Raw genomic sequence first — 27,460 nt, forward strand, 5'->3', positions numbered from 1 at the left:
AGAGAGGAGAGAGAGACAGAGAAAGAGAAGGGGGGAGGAGCTGGAAGCATCAACTCCCATATGTGCCTTGACCCGGCAAGCCCAGGGTTTCGAACCGGCGACCTCAGCATTTCCAGGTCAACGCTTTATCCACTGCGCCACCACAGGTCAGGCTACATTAAATTTAATAATAATAATAATAAAAGAAATAAATCAATACATTAAAAATGATAAATTACCAAAATAAATAAATAAATAAAAATTTAAAAAGAGCCAGGATTGTTAGCCAGGACAGAGGAGAATTTGCCATGGATCATCTCAGCATATGAGGTGTGTTTCGCACGTGTCCTAGAAACCTAGTGAAAAGCAATCTCTTCCTAAAGTAGTTTATGCATAGTAGAAAATTTTAAAATGCAAAGCAATAAATGAGGTTCCTGGTTCTCAATGGGTTTATTGTAAGTGTGCTAATAAGAAAACTGAATTATGACTTTTAGTACATATTCGACTTACAGACTAAGAAATAGAAATTGTGTATATAGAAATATAAGAGATATTGGACATTCGTAAAACTAGGAGATCTTGTGCAAATCACTTGCCTGACGTTTCCCTAGGAAAGTGAAAAATAACGTGTTTATTTGCCAAAGGCATCTTCTCTACAGGAAAAAATTTATAAAAGTTGATAGAGTAAATGCTTACTGACGATGAGGATGATAATTAGAAATTCTGGTTTTATGGAAGTTATAATAAGAAATTTTCTCTGACTGCCTTCAAATTCAGTCCCAACTCAGTTCACAGGTGATCACTCATTCTAGAAAAAGACAAATACTTTATGATCTCTCTTATATGTAGACTCCAAAAACATTTTTTTAAAAAGAAAAAAAACAAGCTTAACAATACAGAAAACAATTTGGTGGTTGCCAGAAGCGTGTGTGTTGGGGGTGGAGAGAGTACAGGAAAGAAATAGGTAAAGAGGGTCAAAGATTATGAAAAATTTTTTTTTAAGTTTCACTTTGTCAACCTTCACCCAATTTTAATTCTCATCAATTGGGCAGAGAGTCTTGCTCAGTCTGGACTCATGCTCTCCATTTACATTTGAAAAACCATAACCAATTATGTTGCAAACCATAAAAATCCTTTATAACCTAGAGTTAACATTTCATCTTTCTTTTGTGCATCTGGAAATGATTGACCTGGCTTCAGTCTGTTTTCTCTGATGTGCTACAACCTGAAATTCACTCGTTATCTTGGTTCAATTAAACTCAAACATAGTGGTTTGTAGGGCACAAGTGTAAAGCCACAAGCTTAGCAAAACCTTTTCCAGAATTCAATAAGAAGCTCTGGGAATGTACCCAATTATAAGAGTTATGTATGTATGCCTTTGTTGTTGTGTTTATATTCCCTAAAGGCTTAGGAATAAACACATTTAAAAAAAATATGAGATAATTCTGCATGGAAGTCATTTTCGAGTGAAACTTTGTGGCATACATAATGTATAAAGATACAATTTCTAAGGTGGTCATCACGCCTTTTGCTAAATTCTCTGCTTATGTTTCCATATAGACAATCTTAGCAAGTAGCTGTTCTGCAATTATCACTAATGTCTACAGTTCCTTTTTAAAGCTGCATCATATTACAGTTTGGCTATAACAAGAAACTCAGCATCCAATTCTAGCTGTTGAAACTAGGTTAATGGTTCTGAACAACATCTTTGTTTTTTCTCTCCCTTACAGACGGATATTTGGGGGAACAAAAAGCTTTGTCTTCTAGGGAAAAATGAGGTTGTTTTTCCTAAACTTTGAACTTGGGCATTTTCAAGCATACCCCAAAATAGAATATATACAACCCCGAGCACCCATCACCCAGCTTCAGTTATCAGCATTTCAGGCAGTATTTACTAAACAGTTCATTTTCTGTTTTTTGAAAGAAACCCATTACATAACTGCATTCATCATCTGAGATTTTAATAACCTGGACAGCCAGGTAACTGTTCCATTTCCATGGACCTAGCACTTTCTCTGCTCCAGGTCAAGTATTGCCAGACTGTATCCCCTGTGCCACTGTAACCTGTAACTTACACTGCTGTCCTAAGTCTAAAGTCTTACAGCGTTAAGTTTGACCTCCTTCTCTGGAGAGCTTGTACCCAAAACTGTCCTTAGCAAATTTGGGCTTGCACACAATGTTTTTTTTTGTTTGTTTGTTTGTTTTAATTGAGCACTTTTATTTTTATATTCAGTTTTGTTTTTGTTAAGTCTCAATTTATCCTAGGCCCCTCAACAGTTATTTAATATCTGGTGCTTCACATTCCCCAGGCTGAAGCTTTCTTCTTTTCATCTTTGAAAGTAGAGATGGATTCAGTAATGATTAACTATATGATTTAGAAAAGCAATGAGACCCTGGCTGGTCGGCCCAGTGTGTGGATATCCTGGGTTCAATTCCTGGTCAGGGCACACAGGAGAAGTGACTACCTGCTTCTCTACCCCTCCCCTTTCTCTCTCTCCCTGTCTGTCTCTCTCTCCCCCCTTCCTGCAGCCATGGCTTGATTGGTTTGAGCGAGTTGGCCTCAGGTGCCCAGGATGGCTCCCTGACCTCTGCTTAAGGTGCCAAAAAAATTGCTCCATTGATGAGCAATGAAACAACAGCCCCAGATGGGCAGAGCATTGCCCCCTGGTGGGCATGCCGGGTGGGTCCTGGTCGGGTGCATGCGGGAGTCTGTCTGACTGCCTCCCCGTTTCAAGCTTTGGAAAAAAAAAAAAAAAAAAAAAAAAAAGATATCTAAAATAGTCAAGACTATTCAACAGAAACCTTGATATATGTATTTAGTTAAAAGGGTCATTTAAAGAAAACTTCAGGCCCTGGCCAGTTGGTTCAGTGGTTGACTGTCGACTCAGCGTGTGGATGTCCCAGATTTGATTCCTGGTCAGGGCACACAGGAGAAGTGATCATCTGCTCCTCCACCCCTCCCTCTCCTTTTCTCTTTCTATCCCTTGCTTCCCCTCTCACAGTTGTCATGGTTTGAGCCAGTTGGCCCAGGCATTGAGAATAGCTCCCTGACCTTACTTCAGGTGCTAAAATAGCTCAGCTGCTGAGCAACGGTCATAGATGGGTAGAGTGTTACCCTGTAGGGGGTTTGCAGGATGGATGCTGGTCAGGGCACATGCAGGAGTCTGTCTCTCTGCCTCCCTGACTCTTAATTAAAAGAAACAGAGAGAGAGAAAGTGAGAGAAAGAAAGAAAAAACTTCAGTTCGTGCAAAGAACCCTACAAAATTACATGATATTAACTTCAAATATGTAAGTGTATATTATATTAACTCACTTGTTTTTCAGTTTAGGATTAAGAAATGTTCTTTGTCACCTAAGGTTAGAAGATTGAATGCATTTAATATAGAGAATGAATTTAATGGTTTTGAAATAAGTATGAATCCTAGATTTTTATGAATTATTTTCCATTTATTTGCAGAAATTCAACAATACTTTTTTGGGTGGTCATGTGTCAAAATCACTTTTAGTAAGTTTTCCCAAAACAGTTAGCTTTGCTTTTTCCGAAACAACACTCTTTTTTTTTTTAATTTGTTTTTTTGTTTGTTTTTAATTTTTATTTTTTGTACTTTTCTGAAGTTGGAAACAGGGAGGCAGTCAGACAGACTCCCGCATGCGCCTGACCGGGACCCACCTGGCATGCCCACCAGGGGGCAATGCTCTGCCCACCTGGGGCTTTGCTGTGCTGCAACCAGAGCCATTCCAGTGCCTGAGGCAGAGGCCACAGAGATATCCTCAGCGGCCAGGCCAACCCTGCTCCAGTGGAGCCCTGGCTGCGGGAGGGTAAGAGAGAGACAGAGAGGAAGGAGAGGGGGAGGGGTGGAGAAGCAGATGGGCGCTTCTCCTGTGTGCCCTGGCCGGGAATCGAACCCGTGACTTCTGCACGCCAGGCCGACACTCTACCACTGAGCCAACCGGCCAGGGCTAACAGAAACACTCTTTTATTTTGTAAGCATAGCTTAACAGTTTATTTAATACTTAATTAAATTACTTAACTGAAATTACTGCTGGGTTTTTTTGAGGGGGTGTTTTCTTTTTTGGAATGAATACTGTGACACCACAAATGAAAGTAGTCCTCCTACAGAATAGCGTGCTAACCTTGAGCAGAGCTGGTGCAGTTACTGACAGCCTAGGGCTTTTCCATGAAAGGAAAAGTTTGGGTTGTTAAAATGGTTAAATGGAGGTCAGTAAAGATAGCATAAGATAAGGATATGGTGCTGGTCTTGTGGCTGTACTTTGTGAATTACTGGATTAGCTCATCTCTCAGTCACTTCCACATTTAAAATCTGATTCAATTGTAGATTTTTATTTTTCTGAGAAGGGAGAAACCAGGAAATAAAATGGAATATTAGTTTCACAAATTCATTAGTATATCTTTAATATAAACCATGCAAGAATATGAAGGCTGCATATCTACTCTGCCATTAAGCCAACTGGAGTAAAATACTCAAGTCTACGTCCTCAATTCATAGGAAAAAGGAGAGTAAGAAAATGAATATTTATTAAGAAGCTATTAATTAAAAGGCGTTTCACCAGCAATAGCCTTATAGCGACCTGGAGCAATGTGTTTCCATGTTACAGAGGAGAAAATGGGAGCTCAGGGAGGATACATGAATGACCTAACATCACACGGCTTGCAGGCGAAGAGACCGCTTCTGAACCTATAGAGCCATACTCTTACCATTTGTCAAATGGACTCATAAAACAAATATATCAGAGACTACTTTCCCTGTCCTACTTATGTGAAAAAAATACATAGTTCATTTCATCAACTCAGTCAATACTTTAATCTTTAAATTATTTTAATAAGTAAAAATGGAAACTTCGAGAAAAAGTGGGACAGGGGTGCCTTTAAAAATATGGTGACTATTTCATGGGCAAAAATGGAATTTCTTCCCTGGTCTGTAATGTCCAACCACTAGAGAAAAGAGTTCAGAAATGGTGTCTAGGAGTTTACCATTGCATCCCTTGCTCCTGGATCTGTGCCACACACGGATTAGCCACTCAATACATATTTGATGAATAATGAACCTTGAGAGAAAGTGACACTTTCCAGAACAATACCGGGAGAAAGCCAGACAAGAATTCTAAATAGATAGTATAATCTGTACTGTATAGGTAAAAAAAATTGTTTCCATTGTTACTTGGTTGGAGGAGAGGCTTGGAGAATACTGGCTATGGGCCAGATTTTGTGGGGCCCAAGCCCCATAGGATACTTTACATTCATTATATAAGGCTTTATGAATGTTGAGTCTGGGGCTTGTATTCTAATTAGCATTATGTCCAGTGTTAATGGAAATGTAGGCTGCATCCCTGAGAATTATCAGGGCAATAACTTCCCTTTCCCAATATCATCCTCCCTATATGAGGTAGATTAAGTCTGCAAAGAGAAGCATTTAGTGCTTCCAGAAAGGGAAGCACCATAGAGAGTCCCTGGTGTTAAGAAAAAGCTCATTTTCCTTGAATGGGTTCCTTTCTAAGGAGCAGTTTGCTCAGCCCAGATCACCACATTCCCTCCATCTCCAGAACAGACAGAGAGGAAATAAAACAAGCTATTGCTCTTCTCAAAGGCAGTATATTTGCTACTAGATGGTTTCTGTTGAATCCAGCCCTTGGTTTAACCCTCTTTGGGGGTTTCCGTCAACTAAGAAAGGCAGCTTGGGGTCCCCGAATCGGTGCAGACTCAGTGAGCGAGGCTGCCAAGGCATTTGATAGAATGAGCATTGCCAAGCTGTTCCTGCATCTCTTGGGGAGTTGCTAAAATGAGGCATTGCCTTTGAAGAGAATCTTCCAGAGGAAATAGCTTTGACTTCAGCAAATGTGTATTCTTCTTCCGGAAAGTTAGAGAAAGCCGCTCACAACAGTGATTGGATTGCACAGAAAAAGACTTGGTGCATCCCCAGAAACTCTCTCCTCCAGAGAAAAGATTATCTGCACAGCAAAATGATCCCACATTATGTTACGTTCCTCCTGGCTGAAGTCAGTTATGGCAGGCATCTCAGATTATATGTCTAGAAGAGTGTGTCAGATAGAAATCCTTGAGTTGATTCTTCGGTCGATTAAATACCCTGTTGATTACTCAAATGCAGTTCTTCTGAAAGTTTTGTTAATAAAAGGGTAAATTGTCAGGTGCTCATCATCTATATATTTGAATGCTTATGAATATTTTAATATAATTATATTTAATACTGTAAGCTATAAGCACTATAATTTCCTTTGACCTATGTTTTAGTTAGATACATTACTTGATCAGCGCTCTCAATGAATGATTTTAGGCACACATATTTGGTTAATTGGTTAATTTTTCCCCCTGCCTGTGTTTGTATGTCATATACTCTATAAGGGTAAGGAAGTCAGCCTGCCTGCAGCTGAGTCTGGAAAAAGAGCAATTATTTTCTAGCAGAACAAACAGCTGTCAATAATGAGTTCTGAATTAAAATTAAGAGCAAAGAAAGGGCTCTAGACATCTGCAGGAAATGTGAAAATATTTTTATAACCTAATAGCTGAGATCTGGACACAGTATCACTGAGTTTTCCCAGCTGTGCCTGCAATGTATTTTGCAATATGCCCAGACTAAACAGTGAAATTCATTGTATAAACGAGGCCACATTTTTTTTAATGTTGCTGCCTTTGAAAAGGGATTTTGATTTCATGTAATCAGTATGAAATCTTCCTATTTCACTGTATTTTGCTGTGCCCCTGGTCATATATAATGAAGCTTAAAAATAATTCTGTTGGCCCTGGCCGGTTGGCTCAGTGGTAGAGCGTTGGCCTGGTGTGTAGAAGTCCTGGGTTCGATTCCCTGCCAGTGCACACAGGAGAAGCGCCCATTTGCTTCTCCACCCCTTCCCCTCTCCTTCCTCTCTGTCTCTCTCTTCCCCTCCAGCAGCCGAGGCTCCATTGGAGCAAAGATGGCCCGGGCGCTGGGGATGGCTCCTTGGCCTCTGCCCCAGGCGCTAGAGTGGCTCTGGTCACAGCAGAGTGGTGCCCCAGAGGGGCAGAGCATCGCTCCCTGGTGGGCAGAGCGTAGCCCCTTGGTGGGCGTGCCCGGTGGATCCCGGTTGGCTGCATGTGGAGTCTGTCTGACTGTCTCTCCCAGTTTCTAGCTTCAGAAAAATACAAAAAAAAAAAAGTAATTCTGTTATCTTTCTGTTATCTTTGCATTGTGTCTTTCCAATCAGGGTCCTATTGCTTGGGTAGTTTTCTTTCTGTTTTGGGGAAAATACTTTTGGTCTTATTACATGGTATCTGATTTGTTTATTGGGGTTGTTTCTTGTGAAAAATACTTGCAAGATAGGCTTCTGGCATCTGAGTTTTATTAAAAGAATTCTATATATTTGATGGGATCTGCATATAGTAAGCTACTGGGTCTTTTTTTTTTTTTTTTTTTTTGTATTTTTCCGAAGTGCGAAGCGAGGGGTAGGCAGTCAGACAGACTCCTGCATGCGCCTGACTGGGATCCACCTGGCATGCCCACCAGGGGGCGATGCTCTGCCCATCTGGAGCATCGCTCTGTTGTGACCAGAGCCACTCTAGCGCCTGATGCGGAGGCCATAGAGCCATCTTTACTCCAATGGAGCCTTAGCTGCAGGAGGGAAAGAGAGAGATAGAGAGAAAGGAGAGGGGGAAAGGTGGAGACGCAGATGGGCACTTCTCCTTTGGTCCCTGACCAGGAATTGAACCTGGGACTTCCACACGCCGGGCTGATGCTCTACCGCTGGAGCCAACTGGCCAGGAAAGGCAAATCTTGCATTTTTGAAAACAGCCTTTGCAGTCTGCCTCTGCATTGTAGTTTTAAGTCACATCCAGATCTTTTTAAATTTATATATAGACATACATATATACATGCATAGATAGTTAGGAGTATATCTGATACATCACTTTGCTCTCATTTACTTATAAAAATATTAGAAAAGAGGTGTCTCTGTATCCTTGTTAGCCAGAGTATAGCCTTGGAACCAGCAGTATTGGCATCATTTACAGCTTGTTGGAAATGTACAACCTTGGGTTCCATGCCAGAGCTACTGAATTGGAATGTCTGGGGCAGAGCCCAGGAATCTGAATGGTAACACTGCCTGGGACTGTGTACAGATCACTTGCATGGACACATAATGCATAATGCTTGGTGGCATAGAAGAGGAATCTCTCATTTCATATTTATGGAATTGAATTATTGAATATTAAATTTTCTCTTTCTTGTGTTTCAGTCTTGTGAGCATGTTTTCTATCTTCTGCTCTTACCCTGTGTGGGAGGCAAACCCTATTCTCTCTACTTCCATCCTCTAATATGGCCAGTATGTCATTCTAAATACACTTAATACTAGTTTTCATTAATCATCATCTATGAATACTGCACTGATGAAAGTTATTCATCTGTCTGAAATAGAGCTGACATCAATATAATGAATGATTTTTGAAATTGAATTTCTTGGGGTGCATTGCTTTATAAAACCATACAGGGTTCAAGTGCACTACTGTGTAACATCATCTGCACACTACATTGTGCACTCACCACCTGAAGTCAAGTCTCTTTCCACCACGGTTTACCCCCCTCTGCCCTCTTCCACCTCCATCCACGCCCCTTTCCCTCTGGTGATCACCATTTGGCTGTCTATGTCCATTCTTTTTTTTTTTAATTCCTTCCCCTCTTTCACCCAGCCCCTACTTCCTTCCATATGACAGCTATTGGTCTGGTCTATGTATGTTTAAGTCTATTTCTATTTTGTTTGTTTATTTTGTTTATTAGATTCCACATAAGTGAATAATGTGGTATTTGTTTTTCTCTGACTTGCTTATTTTACTTAGCATAATCTGCAGGTCCATTCATGCTGTTGAAAACATTAAGATTTATAGGTACTTATTTATTGCCATTTTATTTTTTATACCTATATTCCTCTTTGTCTATTTCTTTCTTCTTAAAGAAGGACTTTCATCATTTCTTGTAGTATTGGTCTGGTGGTAATGAACTCCTTTAGCTTTTTTTTTTTCTTTTTGGTCTGGGAAGCTCTTTTATTTCACCATTTTAAATGACAGCCTTGCTGAACAGAGTGGTCTTGATTGTAGGTCCTTGCTTTTTATCACTTTGAATATTTCATCCCTTCTGGCTTGAAGTGTTTCTGTTGAGAAATCAGTTTTGACAATCTTATGGGAGGTCCCATGTAGATAAATTTCTCTTGCTGCTCTTAAGATTCTCTATCTTAAAACTTTGCCATTTTAATTAGGATGTGTTTTGTTGTGTGCCTCTATCAGTTCTTGTTTGGGACTCCCTGTGCTTCCTGGACTTGTGTATCTCTTTCCTTCCCCAGACTAGGCGAGTTTTCAGTCATTATTTCTTCAAAAAGGTTCTCTATCATTTGCTCACTCTCTTTTCCCTTATGATGTGGATGTTTTTATGCTTGGTGTTGTTCCAGAGGTCCCTTAGACTGTTCCTTTTTTAACTTTGTTATTGTTGCTCAGCTTGGGTATTTTCTGTTCATCTTGTTCTCTAAATCACTGACTTGATCTTCTGCTTCATCTAACCTGCTATTTGCTGTTGAATCTAGCGAGTATATTCTTCATTTCTGACTGGTTCTTTTTCATGGTTTCTATGTTCTTTTTGTACTTATTATCTCTTTAGGTTTACAGAGAGACCATCCATTTTTCCCCTAAGGTCCTTGAGCATCTGCTTAACCACTGTTGTGAACTCTACCTCCATCTTACTTAGTTTCTTTTTTTTTTTTTTGGCGGGGGGCGGGGGAGCGGGCTTCTCAGGGCATATTTATTTCTTTGTCTCCTCTGCCTTTTTTGTATTTGTCTCTGCTTATTAGGCAGCTCAGCTATGACCATCAAACTTGTTATAATGCCTTTATACTGTCTTGTGGGGCTCAGTGGTGCAAGCCTTTAGATCACCAGAGCTAGATGCTTCAGGAATGCTTCTTGCACAGGTTATGTGTGTCCTCCTGTTGTAGTTGAGTCTTGAATGCTGTTGGCCCATTTATGGGGTGGAGGTAACTCTCACGCTGGCCAGCTACAAGAATAGACCTTGATCACAGTGTATGAATCAATGTGCAGATGCTGTCCCCAGAGGCAGACGTGTTCCCAACAGGGTCTGGTGCCTGTTGAAATCCCCGTTTGGGTATGCCAATTGTGTGGCTATTTGGGTCAAGCTTTGGTGTGGTCTGAAACTCACTACTGTTTGTGTTATTTCTGGATCCATTTGGGAGAGTTCTGGTGCTAGGTAGCTGCCTGTAACCAGCCTTGGGCTACCTATCTGGAGCCACCTCACTACTCAGTGTCTGTGGATGCATCTTCTGGGCCTGGGTGTGTGTGGGAGCGGCAAACTATGCACGAAGTTTGGCTTCCTCCAGGTCTGAGCAAGGGGCAAATCAATAACATGCTAAGGCTCCCTGAGATCTGCTCCTCCTGTTACCTACTCTGCCACCCCCGGAGATTCTCTGATCTTTTACCAGAGAAAGACTAGAGTGGACCCAGTCTGCGTACAACCACAGTCTCTTCCACACGGTGTGAGCCCGGTAGGGTGGAGTGACCGGACTGGGAGTATGTGGCTATTGGGTGCCTGCTGGGGGCAGTGTGGTCAGGCACTCAGTGTGGGAAAGTGGCCTCTATTCCAGAGCCATACAGCTCCGTCTCTGCCGCAGTCTTTGATCCTAGTTCACACAGAAGCAGCTCACTGCAGGTTCCAGTTGGTGTAGCCATCTGGCCCCTCTTTAGGAGCAAGCTCAGCAGGGGTTGGGGGACCACAGAAGGTTGGGAGGGCAGGGCAAGAGAGTCTCCCATTGGTGGCGGTGGTGCTGGTGGCACTCTCAGGGTGGGGAAGGATGGTCCCCCTGCTCAGTGCCCCACAACCCAGCACCTGAGTCCCCAACTAGAGGCTCCAGGGGGTAGCACACCAAAGATCCCAGCTGTGTGCAGCGCTCTGGTCCTTCTGTGGGGCTGAGCTCAGCAGGGTGGGGCCCTAGGGACTCGGGAGGACAGATTAAAACAGTCTCCCATGGGGGGGCAGCTGAGGTTGCAGGAGGGTGGCACACACTTTGCGCCCCTCCCCTCCATAGTCAGCCTCACAACCCAGTGCCTGTCTGAATGCCAGACAAGATGGTCTGAGGAAAACATGCTCCAGAGGTCCCAGCTCCGAGCAACACTCCCTCCCTCGGAACTCATTGTGTCAGGTCACTGTGACCCAGGAGGACAAATCAAAACTGTCACATTGGAGGCAGTGCCAGCCAAGCCTGGAAGGGGAGGGTAAGACTGGCTCCTGTTCCAAAGCCACACAGTTCAGTGACTGTCTGAGTCTGTGTCTCAGGCTTCTTGAGAAAAAGTGCGCACACCCAAGGTCCCATTAGATGCGGCCAGCAGACCTTCCTGCAGGACTCGAGTTTGGCAGGGTGGTGTCACCTGTACTTGGAGGGCTGGGTTAGTGCTCTCCCCAGGCTGGGCTGTAAGAACAGGAGCACTTAGCCCTGCGAGGATCGCACCTGAGGGCAGTGTAGGATAGGGACTCAGGACAGGGACCTCAGTAGCTGACCCTCCAGCTCTCTCCTTGGGGCCACACCTCCCAGATTTTCTCTTTATGACTCCTGTATGCTGTCACTTGCCTTTCTTCTACTGGAGCCCCAGGTGAGTGCCCGAGCACAAGCTCCCCTGTGTTGGCCCTTTAAGAGAGCACCTGGGTTGCCAGCAGAACCCCCTTCTCTTCCAGGCAGGCAAAGTCCCTGCTGATTTTCACTGCTAGATGCTATGCAGCTTCCTCTTCCAAGCCCTAGTGCTCTGGGTTGGAGATCCAGACATGGGGTTGAGAACCTACGCTCCTGGGGGAGGGAGTTTTGCAGCTGAGAAATCCCTCTGGCTTCTCACCTGCTGCACAAGAGTGCAGGGGCCAGCCCTTTCCACATCTGTGCCCACTTACAAGTCTCTGTGGCTATGTGGCTTCTGAAAATCCTTGATTATAATCCTCCTGTTCAGTGGTCCTTCAGTTGGTCATTCAGGTTTATTGCTCTGTCATTGAGCTGTACATCAGTTTGGCACTAGGAAGGAGGTGAGTGTATCTTCCACCTACTGTGCACCTATCTGGGAATCAACCCTGGACAATGTTTTATGACAGCGTTTTAGCCGCTTGATTCATTTCTCTTTGGGTAACTGAATGGAGTGAGGGATCTACCCTGAGCCAATCAGGGCTACACTTTCAAATTCCCAATAACTTTGTTTCATTCTAAACACTATAGAATATGAACTAAACTGATGTGGCCTTTTACAGAGAAAACCTCTGAAAGTGATGTCATTCCTTATACTCCTGTAGCATCATTCCCTTGACCTCATTCAGATTCAAGTCACCTACCAATCATCTGGTCCAGCTGAGTCTGTTTCTTCTATGCCTCATGGCCTCCTCTGTCCCTCAGTAAAATCAGACCTGCTGTGGCCTATTCAGGTGTTCTTTATATAAATATGTTAGCCTCCTAGTTTAGCTTGAGCATCACATTTTAAGAATAATGAGGAATATGTTTGGGACACAAATAACACGAGAACTGAGCCAACATCATACAAAACTCTCTGGAGCATTTGCACTTGAGCAATGTGCTTGGGAAAAATAAAATTAGACCTATGTGGATTCTTTTTGTTGTTGTTGTTTGTTTATTTTGCAGGCTTCTTCTTTTTAAGAAATCCCCCTCCATCAATCGAGGAAAAATAAAATTCTCCAAGGAAATATGGTGTGGGTAGGTCTCCCCGACCCCTCAATATTTAGACTAGGATTCCTGTCAGGTTGGTTCCTCTGTGCTTAGTCTCTGCCTCCTCTTCCCTGTCAGTGAAGAGTGAACTTTGCATCCTCAGAAGATGCCACACAAGAGTGCAGTGCGCTTTTTCTTCCTAGGGTGATCAAGGTTCTGGGTGGTCTCATAAACATTCTCCTTCACATGATATCTTCTATGTTTTCAAAAACCCACTCCCAAAAATCTGGCAGCAGATGGCAGGACCAAGTCTGAGCGGCAAGGAGCTGCTGAGAATCCATCTCGCATCTCTGGGCAATATTCCTGAGCTGGTGAATGCAGGTCCAGCTTCTGTCTCTTCCTCTCTGGGGCCTCAAGTGTTTATGGATTCTTTGTTTTTATAATAGTAACTTTTTATCCATTATTCTATATTTCTTTTTAATTCTATTATATGATTATGTTATCCTTGCAAAAATAATAAAAACACTTCAAATAAAGTGAAAGCCCAACCTCACCAGTCCCATTCCCCACTAAGAGGTAACTGCTGTTCTAATTTGAGTGCCTTTGCAGATCAAGTTCTATACATCAATATGTGTGCATATAAAAATGCATAATCTTGTTCTGTGGAATTTTTAAAAATATGAGTGGCATTGTGGTGTGTATATTTCTCTGGGCATATTTAGGTTGGCTCGTGGAAACCTTTTTTGTTAATACATGGATTTAGTTACTCTTTTAACTTCTACATCGTATTATCTGTATTTGTATACCATAGTTTATCCATTTCCTTAGTCGTAATAATTGTTTTACTGTATTTTCTCTTTCTAATGCTACTATAATGGAACCCCCTTTCTAAGACTGCACATATGTACATATGTACACATACCTCTGTGACAGAATTCTAGAATTGATGGTGCATCAAAGAATGCATCCATTTAAAGTCTTAACAGACATTGTAAAATTGCTCTCCCAAACAACCATTTTACACAGCATATATCCCAGGGTAAATAACATGGATAAATTCGGCATTTCAGTGACACTGTAGTCGATGTTGTATAAAATCTTTATTTTACAATAACATATAAAAGTAAATTAGGCAAGTAAATGTTTATATCCAATAAATCTATAATTTCTTTGACCATTTTAGATAAAAGAAATGACAAAAGATATAATACTAAAATACTTATGAGTCAGATTTTGGTAGAGAGCCCTAAATAGTCTAGAGATGACCAGTACAGATGCATAATAAGTTAAATGTTAATTTTGAACAAAAATGAAAGAGTTGAAATGGCAGCCACATCAAGATCACTTCATACTTTTATCAGGATAATCATCGGATGACTTGTGTCCTAGTCCTAAAACTCAACCCATTTTCATAGATGTTCCTTTTTAATGTTCTTGCAGTTCATGAATGCCATTCTTGTTATGGCTGAACTGGAATGTCCAATCAAATTATGAGCTGATATATATGTACAGAATACTCTCTATGATTTTTGGTCCATTTTACTGTCTTTGCACCTAACTAAATGTACTGTAAAATCTCCTAATTCTATTGTCTTCTTTGCTAGATTAGTGAAGTATCCGAAAAGGGTCAGCATTAAAACTCCACCAGATTAATCAGGAAAGCCAATTCTTAAGCACATCCCCAGAACAATTTTAGTGCAGAATGCCCCCCTTATGCCTCTCAATGTTTTCCTTTTGTACATTACTACTGTAGCGCATCACGGGACATTAAGCATATTTCAACTTGTGGGACTAACTCAATCATGTGTTTAGAAAATGATAATATTGAAGTAATAACCATTTCCTAGTAGGCACACTTGTTTAATGGATTGCACAGTCTATCACTCGTTGAAACTATTTTGTTTTGGATTGGTTTGGCTTGTTTTTAAGGCAAAAGTTTGGCAATAATTTGGTCTGCTTTAATTGAATTATTGTCCTTATTGGAAGAAAACTTGGAAAGGTGGTTTTACTGCAGGGGTTACAGGGACCAGCCTAATGCTAGGTTTGATTTAAAAATACAGTCCAATTCCCCTTTTGCTGGAATTTTCTGTAACACAGTAAATGTAATGAGTTGTGCTGGCCTCAGCCTGAAGCATGGGGTTATGCACTCTTTTGGATTTTTTTTAAGTAATTTAGAAAAATCTGTCTCTGTGCTTGGCAACTACTCCGACAGAAAACAGATAAAAATAAGGGTGGTTTATCAGTTTTGCTGTTCTTACCATGTTTCAGGTTGAAGGCTGTTGAAATGATGCAAAACAAACAACACTGAACAGGGTTCCGTCATTAAGGCTGCTACGGGGAGCGGAATTTTTCAGGATCAAAGAAAAATGCATTTGCTTTTGGAACTACAGTCCTTCATTTTGAACGGTGCACTGCATTCAGATCCTGACGATGGGTGAAAAAGAGAGTAAACTGGAGAAGGAAGTAAAATGTGTGCTGCTATGGGAATTTGGAAATTCAAACGAAAGGAGGCTGGCATTCTTTCCAAAGCTCTGAATTTGCATTGTTCAGTTTCTTAAGAAAAAAAAGTAATGCCTGGGGTTTATTTCTGAGCAACTGGAGTAAAGCATAAGCATGGCTTGTTTTCATCTCATAAAATTATAAGATCTCCCTTTATCTTTGTAAACAGGTGTCAAAAAATACTCCCCTGCTGGGGGCTTTGGGGAATGTTTCTGTATAAATCATTGATTCCAGAGAGAGCTTCAGAGTTCATTCATATGTTAAGAAATATATAAACTTAACATTTTTTAAATTTTGCAACTCAGGTTGAGCACCTTCGATTTTCCTGGCGTGGCAATCACCCTAAGAAATTATCTAACGCAGTATCGACAAGAAAGCTCTTGTGATTCCCCTCAAGGAGAATATTAACTGGTATAAACATGATAACCAGGGGGAAAAAAAGGGGAGGCAGTTGCTAATAAAGGGGTATAAATTGTCCTGTGGATCCAAGGAGAAATACACCGAGGGGAGAGTCCTGCTCCTTCTATGTGGCAGACGAGACAAGTCCACAAGAAAGGGAGACGCCAACAGGTAGACATGAGGAGGAGGATGCGGGACCTGTGTCCACAAGGCCCAGAAGTGGGAAAGCTTAAAATACATTTAATTTGCCTGGAGCTGAGGAAAAGTCTTGATTCTTGTAGTAATCTTATTGCCTATTTATAAACATGCAGTTACTTTAATAGCTGTTCTCAGTATAGTTATTCTGTTATTTGTTTAATGTTATAAACCAGGGGTCCCCAAACTATGGCCTGCGGGCCACATGCGGCCCCCTCAGGCCGTTTATCCGCCCCGCTGCACTTCCGGAAGGGGCACCTCTTTCATTGGTGGTCAATGAAAGGAGCACATTGAGCATCTCATTAGCCAAAAGCAGGCCCATAGTTCCCATTGAAATACTGGTCAGTTTCTTGATTTAAATTTACTTGTTTTTTATTTTAAATATTGTATTTGTTCCCGTTTTGTTTTTTTACTTTAAAATAAGGTATGTGCAGTGTGCATAGGGATTTGTTCATAGTTTTTTTTATAGTCCGGCCCTCCAACGGTCTGAGGGACAGTGAACTGCTCCCTGTGTAAAAAGTTTGGGGACCCATGTTATAAACAGTACTTAAAATGGAAAATAAGTACATGGAACATGCCCTTTTCCCTCACTATCTTTCAACCACCCTGGCTTTCTTTTAGTTATTCAAATATGCTAACCTGTTTTCATTCTGGGATCTTTCTGTGCAATATTCTCTCTTCCTTTCTGACCCTTTTTACTCAGCACAGTGATCCTTGCCTTATCGTAGTAGTCTGCTAGGGCTACCATAACGAAACACCACCCACTAGGGACCTTGGGCAATGAAGATGTATTTTCTCACAGTTCAGGGGGCTATAAGTCCAGGCTGAAGGTGCCATCAGGGTTGGTTTCTGGGGAGACCACTCTTGGCTGAAGATGGCCACCTGCTAGCCATGTCCTCACATGGGCTTTCCTCTGCGCATGTACACAGAGACAGATCTCCGGTGCATCCTCCTATTTGTGAAAGGTCCTACTGGCTTAGGGCCCCACCTTTATGACTTCATTTATCCTTAATTACCTGCCTAAAGGCCCTACCTCTAAATATAGTCACATTGGTGGTTAGGACTTCAATGTGAATTTTTAGAGTGCACTACTCAGTCCATAACAGGTATCAATTTAAATGACGTTTCTTCAAAGGTGCTATACCAACACCCTGCACATTTACCTACTCACAGCAGAAGTTGTTGAGATTTACAATTATATCTTTGTTTACATGATTATTTAGTATCTAATCTCCCCACTAAACAGTAACTTTCCTGAGGAAAGGTCCTGACTGTTTTGCTTACCACTTCCCTAAGTCTTAGCACATCATGGGCACTCAGTAAGTGTTTGTGGGGTGATAGTCTGCAGAGTCTTATGAAAGAGCCTATCACAAATGTGGCTGGAAGAACAAAATAACGGGCACCTTCCTGTGTGTCCCTGATGGTGGGAATGAATGAATTAGGACAGTCAGCGTGTGCTGATAAAGCATAATGATGAACTGCCCCCTAGAGGAGTAGTATTAGCCAATTAACTTGGTGTAAGTACTCCTGCCAGGGCTGATTTCAAGCTCAAATGTGACAGCACTGAATGCTACGCAGTAGCACCCTGTTATATAATATCTTTCCACCTGAAGAGCATAAATGTAAAATATTTAAGCAGCAATAGGTTTTGAGTATTACCCCAACTTTTAATACATTTCCTTAAGCAGAATTTCTGAGAATTGACTTTTGCAGCTCCAACACACCACTGATGAATAGTAGAATAAAATGGTTGAGGTTGAATGCATAGAAATTCATAATTTATTACTGTGCAGGGCACAAGGCAAAAGCAAGCTTAGCTGATTCTTAAATTTTACAGCTGAATGTCGCTGAAAGAATGAGAGAAGAGCAGATTTGAGCAGAGAAAATACTGATCAATCTTGGAATCTTTTTATTTCTAGAGAAATTCAAGGGGAGTTTGAAATTGAGATCTTCCCTACGTTCAGAGAAGGGCCTATCTCTTTAGGAATCTGTTGTTTTGCTGAACCATGAAGAGGAATGAGAGAAAAGATAGTACTTTGGGGATCTCATCTTCATTTGGAGGGCTGGAAAAGGTCTGTAAGTTAGGAAAAGAGATACAGATGGAAAAATCCAGAGAGACAAGAGAACAATCAGTACAGGGATCAAAGGGGAAAATATTTTTTCTGATGGACAGTTTAAAGGGATGTTGGTAGATTTCTGAAGATGAGAGTTAGGGTTCATCTTTCATTTCGGATTGCAACTTCATAGAACTTCTATCCTGTCATGACATCCAAGGAACCATTACATGACTCACATTTCTTTTTGGTTAATGTTTAGTGCTACATATTTCAGGTTATTTTGTGTTTGAGATCATTATAAAATTTTCTCCCTTCCTACCATCAACCCCAAAGGGATAACCTCTGATATTTCCCATACTCCCTCAATAAGTGTCATAGGAACCAAGAAAAAAAGACTTCTAAAGGAAACTGCACTAGGAATAGACACTACTAAAGGAATGGTACTGGGTGAGCCATAAGAAAGTCACCATTGTGGCAGTTGCTGCTAACCCAAATGACAGAAAGCCATGTGAAGCAGTGGTGGTATTGTGAAATGTGCTAAAGTTCAGCATCTCAGAGAGTCTGCATCTGAGTCCTTGTTTGGCCCTTTGCCATTAGCACTAAGTTCAGGGCAGTTCCCAAATATTATGAGTTATGGAAGGGTAAAAGAAGCTGCCATATTTGCAGAATGCCTCCCAGGCACCAAACCCTGTTGTGGGAAATCACATTACTACCATTTTATTTACCGTACCAGTATATGGGAAAGCACAAAGTTCCCCCCCAACATTAGATATTTTTTATTGGAAATAACAAGAGAAATGAGGACACAGCTTTAGGGGATAGATTAAAGCAAGATTTTGAAAGCCTAATCTTAAATTATCCAGCAGAGATTGTCATAATTCCCCAGAGTTAACATTGCCTATTCCTTGTTGTCAGCATCAGAGGTTGAAGTCTATACCTACCAAGCAACTGCCTCTTCCTTTAGGTTAATTATCATAACCATGTTTTAAGAAATGCAAGAAAATGTGAAAAATGTTAAATATCTTTCTGAAGGACACCCAACTGTTGGTATCTGGAAAAACTATCTTAAAGTTTTGTTTTTTTTTTAATTTATTCATTTTAGAGGAGAGAGAGAGAGAGAGAGAGAGAAAGAAGGGGGGAGGAGCAGGAAGCTTCAGCTCCCATATGTGCCTTGACCAGGCAAGCCCAGGGTTTTGAACCGGCAACCTCAGCATTCCAGGCCGACGCTTTATCCACTGTGCCACCACAGGTCAGGCTGGAAAAACTATCTTGAACCTTAGGTCTCGCGTCAAGCTAAGAAACCCCTCTATCATTTAAAATTCATCATCCTTTCTTTTCTTCAAGTCTTGGTACAAATGTCACATCACACACAAAAAAAAATTAATATAACCTTTCTTGTATTATAAATAGTTCTGTAAAGTATCTTCATGATAGACTCTGAGATATTTAAGGTGGAATCTAAGTAGTCTGTAATGCTGTAGCAAAGTTACTGTATGTTACTTAGCAAAGTACTTCGTTATTCATTGAATGAAGAGATGGACAGGTGGACAAATGAAAGAACACACAGATATACAAATGCAGGAGACAGTGGCATGTAGCAAATAAAGGAGGCTTCCTGTTGCTTGGTATATAAGGTGGTGATATATTACCTGTACCTGCTGATTGCATGTTTCCCAGCCAGATAAATATCCATGACCAAGAATTTTGGATTCTAGCATACTTGACACATAAATAGCCTAAAAGAGTTGATAAAATAAGAGACAAACAGGCTTACCTTGAGATTTAAGAACACAAATGTGTTATTTTGTTAATATCTTTCTTTTCAACACTGAATTAAATTCCAGTGTTTCAACAACCTGACCCTGTGATCCGTTCAGTAAGTTAGACTGTCTCTTTGGAACGGCACATCTTGTCTTCTCGCTTTGCAGACTCTCTACCTCCTCCTCTTTGAGCCAGATTCCACCAATTGGAAAATGACCCATAAGTCCACAAGTGATGAAGTTTAAAAAATGCCTCAGAGCTTCTTCCAACAGAGTGAGGCTTTTATTTTCCCATCGGGAATACATGAATTTCACCTGGAATTTCATAATATATTCAAATCTGAAATTAAAGGGAGTAAAAACTAGAACACACCCACACTCTATAGTGATAGCTTTTTATTAAGAATTTTTTCCCACTGAGAATACCTTGCACTATTTTTAGCGTGCAACACTTTATTATTTTAATTATGTACTTCCCACTAGGTTGGTTTTAGAAATTCCGTGCTGACTTAAAATATGAAATATTTCAAGTCCAGTGATTTACTAGTTTTTTTTGCTAAATTGAACTCAAATAGACTGAGAATGGTCTACAATATAAAATAGCCTAGTTAGATCTTTACTATTAAAAAATATTTCCTGTTATAAACAGCCTGAATGTATGTTTTTTCATAATGGTTTCAAAATAATGTCTACTTTGTATTATGTGATCAAGAAGCATAGTAACTATAGATTTGATATTTTACACACTGAAACCAAACTAGTTTGACTTGGTATATTGTTCCCTACACATTGGTTATGGTGACTTGATAATACTTTTGGTTTTAGAGTGCTCCAAAATTATCACAATAGCCATTGGAGTAGAATTAATGAGTTTTAAAACCCAGTTAATAATAAAGAAAATAATGTTATTATTATATATGTTAGTTTCCTGATGTATTTATGTAGACTTTTCTCTCTGTTTTTCTTGTAGTGCGAGAGTCGGCCGGACTGGCTGTTTCATTGTAATAGATGCATGTTAGAGAGAATAAATCATGAAAAAACTCTAGATATTTATGGCCATGTAACTTTAATGAGAGCCCAGAGGAATTACATGGTTCAAACAGAAGACCAGTACATCTTTATCCACGATGCACTGCTAGAAGCAGTGACTTGTGGAAATACTGAAGTGTCCGCGAGAAACTTGTATGCCTACATTCAGAAGCTGACACAAATAGAGACAGGAGAGAATGTCACAGGAATGGAGCTAGAATTTAAGGTATGATATTGGACATGATGTGGTCATTTAGGAGCAGGTCACTCTGGGGTCATCTTTGAGTAGTTGCTTCACTATCTTAACCTTTCAAGTTTGCCAAGTTACAAGATTCATTTGACCTTGTCCTCGGGTATCTGACTATAAACACTTGCTTCCTCTATTTCTTTTCTATTCTGTGCTTCCCAACAATACCTTGAGCTCTTTGTACCCGAATTTAAACTGAGAGATCATACTCTCAGAACATAATATTTAAAAATTCAATAGGCTATATGGAGTTCACTAGTTAGAAGTGAAAAGCAGTATACAGTTTGAAGAGTCATTTGCTTCAAAGTAAACAAAAGCTGTCTATCTAAGGAGGAAATCTTGGGTACCTTGCATTCACACCAAAAGCTAACTTATCTTGTTTGGATTTTTCCTTTTTTCTATTCAACAGCGTCTAGCCAGCTCTAAAGCTCACACCTCAAGATTCGTCAGTGCCCATCTTCCATGTAATAAATTCAAAAATCGCCTTGTTAATATTATGCCATATGAATCCACAAGGGTATGCCTGCAGCCTATCCGAGAGTAGAAGGATCTGATTACATCAATGCCAGTTTTATGGATGGATACAGGTATACACTCTTGTTCCCCTCACAATCCAAAGCCTTGATATTTACATGTGTCCTATTTTCTTAGCAGGAATGAATTTTATCTCAATTCAAAGCATTTTCTTTCTGCACAGATCAGCATTTGTTTTATATAATTCTGAATAGAAGAAGCAGTCATGGAGTTTTTAATCTGGCTTTCTGCACTCTTTCAGAAGCCATTTGTACATGGAAGGAGTTAATAAAAAAGCTGTTTTGCACCATATTTCATAAATTTAATAGATTGTGTAAGAGTCATTTCTTTAAAATGACACCGCACAACTATTGCTTAAATGATTTGTGTGACACATGAAATTGAGCTAATTAGTATTGCACTAAAATTTAAAAAATGATAGACATACATCATAATATTAACAAAGCAATTTCTTTTGCAGAGTCCCCAAAATGTATTAAATGTCCTTATTTGATTATAGAATATTAACAGAAATGTACTGCCATTGTATTAATGATATATTTTTAGTTTTTATTACCAAGTTTGATGTTCTCATAGCAAATGCAAACTTTTGCATGTTCTCTGATATTTTTAACATGCTATTTCCATTCTCTGTAATTCAGACAACAGAAAGCCTACATTGCTACCCAGGGGCCGTTGGCAGAGACCACCGAGGACTTCTGGCGGATGCTGTGGGAACACAATTCCACCATCGTTGTTATGCTCACCAAGCTGCATGAGATGGGCAGAGTGAGTGTCTCCTCCTAAGACATTAATTCATGTAGACATGAGGATTCAATTTTAATAACTCAAGAGCCAGTGCCATTGGGAAGTCAGAGTACTCCAGAAACATTGGGGCCATTCATTACTCTGGGTGGGTTTTAACTCACAAAGCCACATCGAGTTCTTTCATTTGTGTGCTTTGAAGAAAGATCTAGTATTTTGTTTTCAGTGAAACACAATTATAGAGAGAAATAAGTAAGCAAATGACCCTGTTTGACTTATGTCCTGTCGTCAACATATTTTTATTTCCTTTCATTCTGGACAAGCTGAAGTTTTATGAACAAACGTGCCATTATTTCTCTTTAGGAGGGAACTTGACGTTGTTTCATATCTGAGGCCAATTCTTACTTGCTCACCATCCACTCCCATTGCATAAAGTATTATAAAGTTACATAGGTAACTCAAAGGTAATCTCAAATCTACTTTTAAAAAATGATTATTGCCTTACCAGGCGGTGGTGCAGTGGATAGAGCGTTGGACTGGAATGCGGAAGACGCAGGTTCGAGACCTTAAGGTCGCCAGCTTGAGCAATGTCGCCAGCTTGAGCAAGGGTTTGAGCAAAAGCTCACCAGCTTAAGACCAAGGTCACTGGCTCGAGCAAGGGGTTACTCGGTCTGCTGAAGGCCCGCAATCAAGGCAAGTATGAGAAGGCAATCAATGAACAATTAAGGTGTTGCAATGTGCAACAAAAAACTAATGATGGATGCTTCTCATCTCTCCATTCCTGTCTGTCTGTCTTTGTCCATCCCTCTCTCTGACTCTCAGTCTCTGTAGGGGGGAAAAATGATTATTCAGAAAATATACATAAAATAGTATTAGAGACACAGAAGGACTTCCCTCTTAAATTTAATATATGCAAGCAAGCATTGTGCCATATTTGCTTGAGATATTATCTCTGTCTTTTAGTATAAATCAAATGATAGAGATTTATGTAAAACCCAGCTTTTAGGGCCCACGGGGGTGGAGGGGAAAGATCTAGAAAACTGAGTTGACTATTCTGATGTGGTCATTGACACTGTGACACTGAGCCAAGTCATTAAAACTGCCTGGGCTTCAGTTCCCTCAGCTGAGAAGGGAGATTGGACCAGATCAATTCGGAGGTTTCTTTCCGCATTCACACTTGATGGTCCTCTTCATTCCAGTCCACCATGGTGCAAGTCTACTGAGGTGCTGCAATGCACAATTAACATGGCCAGTATTACGTCCAAGGACAGATGGAATTATTTGGTTAACATATAGATATGAAGATGTTACCCTATCAAAGTATTCAATCCAATGATTATGTATTGGCACCTAATATATTCCATGTCCTGTCCTTCATACTATGGGCAAGAATTGAACCACAGGATTTTGCTATTCTCAGGAAACTTGCAGATTCAAAGAAAAAAAATAACTTGCATGCAGTTGGAATGGGCTTGCATTTTGAAATTTTACTAATGAAAAAAATATATAGAGAGATAACTAGAAGACAGACAAAACTTTATTTCCCGTTTGTATGGTTTACATAAACCCTCTCTCCTTTCAGGAGAAATGTCATCAATACTGGCCAGCAGAACGATCTGCAAGATTCCAGTACTTTGTTGTAGATCCCATGGCTGAGTACAACATGCCACAGTATATCCTTAGAGAATTCAAGGTCACAGATGCCAGGGTAAGTTGGCACAGTCTTACGCTCTTAACTATTAGCTGACAAGTAGTCTAAAATGCACTTCTGGGAGAAACATTTGCCAGTGACTTTCTTCCCAAAGCAAAAAGAACCCACCCAGCTGGGAGGAATTTTTTTTTTAAATATAAAAGTAACTTTTCTTCTGTCTGGCAAGTGTTCTCACAAACCCAGGTTGGCTTCCTTTCAAATATAACATCTGGCAGCTCAACTTTAGGACTGCATTTGGTGAGTATGTGTGCTGGAAAGCATTTACTGATTGGCTGACTGTTCTTACAATCACCTTCTCAACTCATTCTCTTTGGAACTTTCTTGACTTCTTCATTACTTGAGGCTGTAAATATGTTGTTTTGCAAAACCCTTTAGGTCATGTGGGCTTGGATGTTAATTTGGTATGATTTTAAAACTGCAGAGCAAATGGCATTTTTTAGAAGAATCAAACAAGCTTTGCACATTTTAATTTGATTGCTGGCATGGTTTATTCCTTGGTGTGCTAATGTGTCTGTGCACCAGAGCTGTGCACCCACGACCCTGGGTGGCTAATTTTCATTTTACATTTCTTATCTAGATTGCTGAGTCCAAGGTTCAGCTCTGATGTAAGATGTTCTGTGTGTAAACTTTAATATCCTTGCCTTTAGCCATTCTCAAACCGTGACTATAAATATATCTTAGGATAGAGGGGTCAGTCCAAAGCTCTGCTTTGTTTTTGGAGCTGTCACAGTGGGTGGGTCAAGTACAACTCCAGTGTAAAGCTATTTACTTGATCCATTGTTTTTTTCTGGAAAGCTGCTTTCTTAACCAATACTCGTGTTTAGAGATTGTCTGCTAATCTCCAAAGCCGGAGTCCTGGCTGTTGACCTAAAGTGGACCAGAAATTGGTTAGCAGGCTGGTAGGCCGAGGTGACAGACCTGTTAATGCCAGAAAATCTGAAGTCTTAACTGCTCTGAAAGTGACTGTACACAAGGCAACAGTTAAGTTCCTAGGTCTCTTTTTTGAGCTGCTCAACTAAGCATGCCTTGTTAAATAATAATAATAATAATAATAATAATAATAATAATAATAATTCCCTTTCAGAATTTGAAGCAAGATAAGTGAATGTGAATGTTACATGCATTCTAAGCAAATACAGCCCACCACTTCTAATGGTAAAGAGTTGAAGCCAGGCTCTGTAAATGCAGGAGATACCTTCTTTACTACTCCTCATGTGCCCAGATTTCATCTGATCATAATATTCAAAAGGAACAGCGAAGCAGAGACTTATTCATGTGTATGTTTTCATTTTAAAGGCTTCCTATGATTGAATAATTATCCTGGCTGCCATAACATTTGCCATTTGTGCTCCTAGTGTGTTTCTAATCTCAACTTCCCAGTTTAGAAGCCAGTTGGCAGTTGAGAATACTGTATTGTTGAGCAGGTGACCTCTAAATGGAGTCACAGGTTGGTGGCCTCTTCTCTCCGGCAACTGTGGTCAGAAATGAAATCTTCTAAATGTCCGGAAGAGTACAAGTCTGCATTGCCTGGGCTCTGGCTTCCTTCCTGTGCTTTTCAAACCTTTTCCACAAACAGGGGAGTAAATCATGCTTCCATGGTAACCCAGTTAGTTATGGGGCAAAGCACACAAAATTCTCAGAAAGTTGATGTGATCTTCCTATTTTATAACCATCCCCAAATGGTGCCAGTCAGAAATAGCCCTGTTCTAGTGGACACCGCCAGTCTGGCTGATGCCGGCCCGTCTCATCGTGAGTCAGCCCCTCTCCTCAGTATGACTGAACGAGGAAGACTGAGTCTTGCTCTGTAGACTCACCCAGAATCTTGGGTACATGCTCACCTGTATCCAGAAAAACATTTAAATGGGAAAAGAGGTGATACAAAATACAAGGTTGGGAGCTGGGCCTCTTCAATTGGGCCCTGTCCCTCTAAGTTTATAATTTGGATTATCTCTATTTATTCTGGGGAGAAAGGTGATGCTCATAATTGTTATTCCTGCTTCTGTAAACAGAAGGCCCTTCTGCTTTTTTAAATTTTTTTATTTTGCAGGATTCCAGAAGGAATCAGAAGGGCCTTAGTATTTTCTTTTAACACAATTTATACTTCATGATTCAGAGCAGTGTTGCCTAATCACTATAGGAAAGAGTCTCCTTTTGCATCTTATTTTCTTTCTGTGTTTTGATTTGTCTGAGTCAAAACCCCCATTGACACCTTAATTCCTGTGGTCAGCCAGGAAGAGTCCTTTTCAAGAATAAGAGCATTTGCCTGACCTGTGGTGGCGCAGTGGATAAAGCATCGACCTGGAAATGCTGAGGTCGCCGGTTCGAAACCCTGGGCTTGCCTAGTCAAGGCACATATGGGAGTTGATACTTCCAGCTCCTCCCCCTTCTCTCTCTCTGTCTCTCTCTCCTCTCTCTCCCTCTCTGTCTCTCTCTCTCCTCTCTAAAAATGAATAAATAAAAAAAAATTAAAAAAAAACAGAATAAGAGCATTTATTTGCTTATAATCTCTTTGATCTACTTGATGCCTCACTGCCTACTCAGCAGCATAGTCAGTCACATGATGTATGTTGTATGTTCTGCCAATGTCTAGAGATCGTATGCCTCCAAGTTAACAGCAGCTACCTAATTTGTGTTAGATATTTTCAGTATCTGTCATTTGACAATGCTATAAATAAGCAAGCACAGCAGATGTAAAGTTGTATCAATAGCAAACCCTCTGTTCTAGATGACACGCCTGAATGCTCCTTTCAATAAGAAGTCACTGGATTCTACAATTTTTAAAATGTAGTGTATAGGTTCCACCTTGGTTTTGAAGGCAAACTCTGGGTCTCTAAAACATGCACTCATATAGGAACTGCACTGCTCTGTACTTTATGAGGTTTGTGACTGGACATTACAATAGCAAACTAATTCGCAGTGTCAGGATATATGAATGGAGACAGTATTCACAGCAGATAAAACATGCATGTAAATAAGCATAATATGCTGCTTTTTATCCATTTTTTTCTTTTTGGAAAAACCATCATGTTTGCTGGTGTGGTCTGTGCCCCGGCGGAATCCTCCTGGTGTCCTTGGCTTTCTCCCGGCAGGACGGTCAGTCCTAACAGTGAGACAGTTCCAGTTCACTGACTGGCCAGAGCAAGGAGTGCCAAAGTCTGGAGAAGGATTTATTGACTTCATTGGCCAAGTCCATAAAACAAAAGAGCAGTTTGGCCAAGACGGACCTATTTCAGTCCATTGCAGGTGAGTTGAAAATCAGGGCTGATGAGTTTCCATTTGTGATCATGTGGGAACAACTTTGAAAATATGGTTTTGTTTATTTAGTGTAAGTATAAACTTCTTGTAGTGAATATACATAATTGATATTTTGTTCTCAAAAATGTATTGTAAAACCTAAAACAAAGTCTCATTTCCCTTTTCTTCCATAAAAGGAAAATCACCAGAAGATTTTTATCCCCAAATTTTACTTCTTGTAACAAAGGACCAAACTGTGTTTCTCTGGCCTATTTTACCTTAGCAGGAATCATTGGTACATTCTCTTGTGATAATTTTATTTCAGTTAATCAGTTTTTCCTTGTTTTTTATTCATAGTGTTGCATGAATAAATAT

General features: G+C 40.4%; 1 protein-coding gene across 1 annotated transcript in view; it reads left to right on the top strand.

Moving 5' to 3' along the window:
- LOC136394893 (receptor-type tyrosine-protein phosphatase S-like) overlaps nucleotides 1–27,030 on the top strand; it is a 44,790-nt gene extending 17,760 nt beyond the window's left edge. Inside the window, 6 exon segments of the mRNA XM_066368718.1 lie at nucleotides 20,557–20,841; nucleotides 21,272–21,398; nucleotides 21,401–21,449; nucleotides 22,038–22,164; nucleotides 23,723–23,848; nucleotides 26,941–27,030. Of these exon segments, the coding sequence (XP_066224815.1) occupies nucleotides 20,557–20,841; nucleotides 21,272–21,398; nucleotides 21,401–21,449; nucleotides 22,038–22,164; nucleotides 23,723–23,848; nucleotides 26,941–26,955 (729 nt within the window). The 3' untranslated portion in view covers nucleotides 26,956–27,030.
- The last annotated feature ends 430 nt before the right edge of the window (nucleotides 27,031–27,460 follow it).

The sequence above is a fragment of the Saccopteryx leptura genome, chromosome 2 (assembly GCF_036850995.1).
Source record: "Saccopteryx leptura isolate mSacLep1 chromosome 2, mSacLep1_pri_phased_curated, whole genome shotgun sequence".
In the NCBI taxonomy this organism is placed as follows: domain Eukaryota; kingdom Metazoa; phylum Chordata; class Mammalia; order Chiroptera; family Emballonuridae; genus Saccopteryx; species Saccopteryx leptura.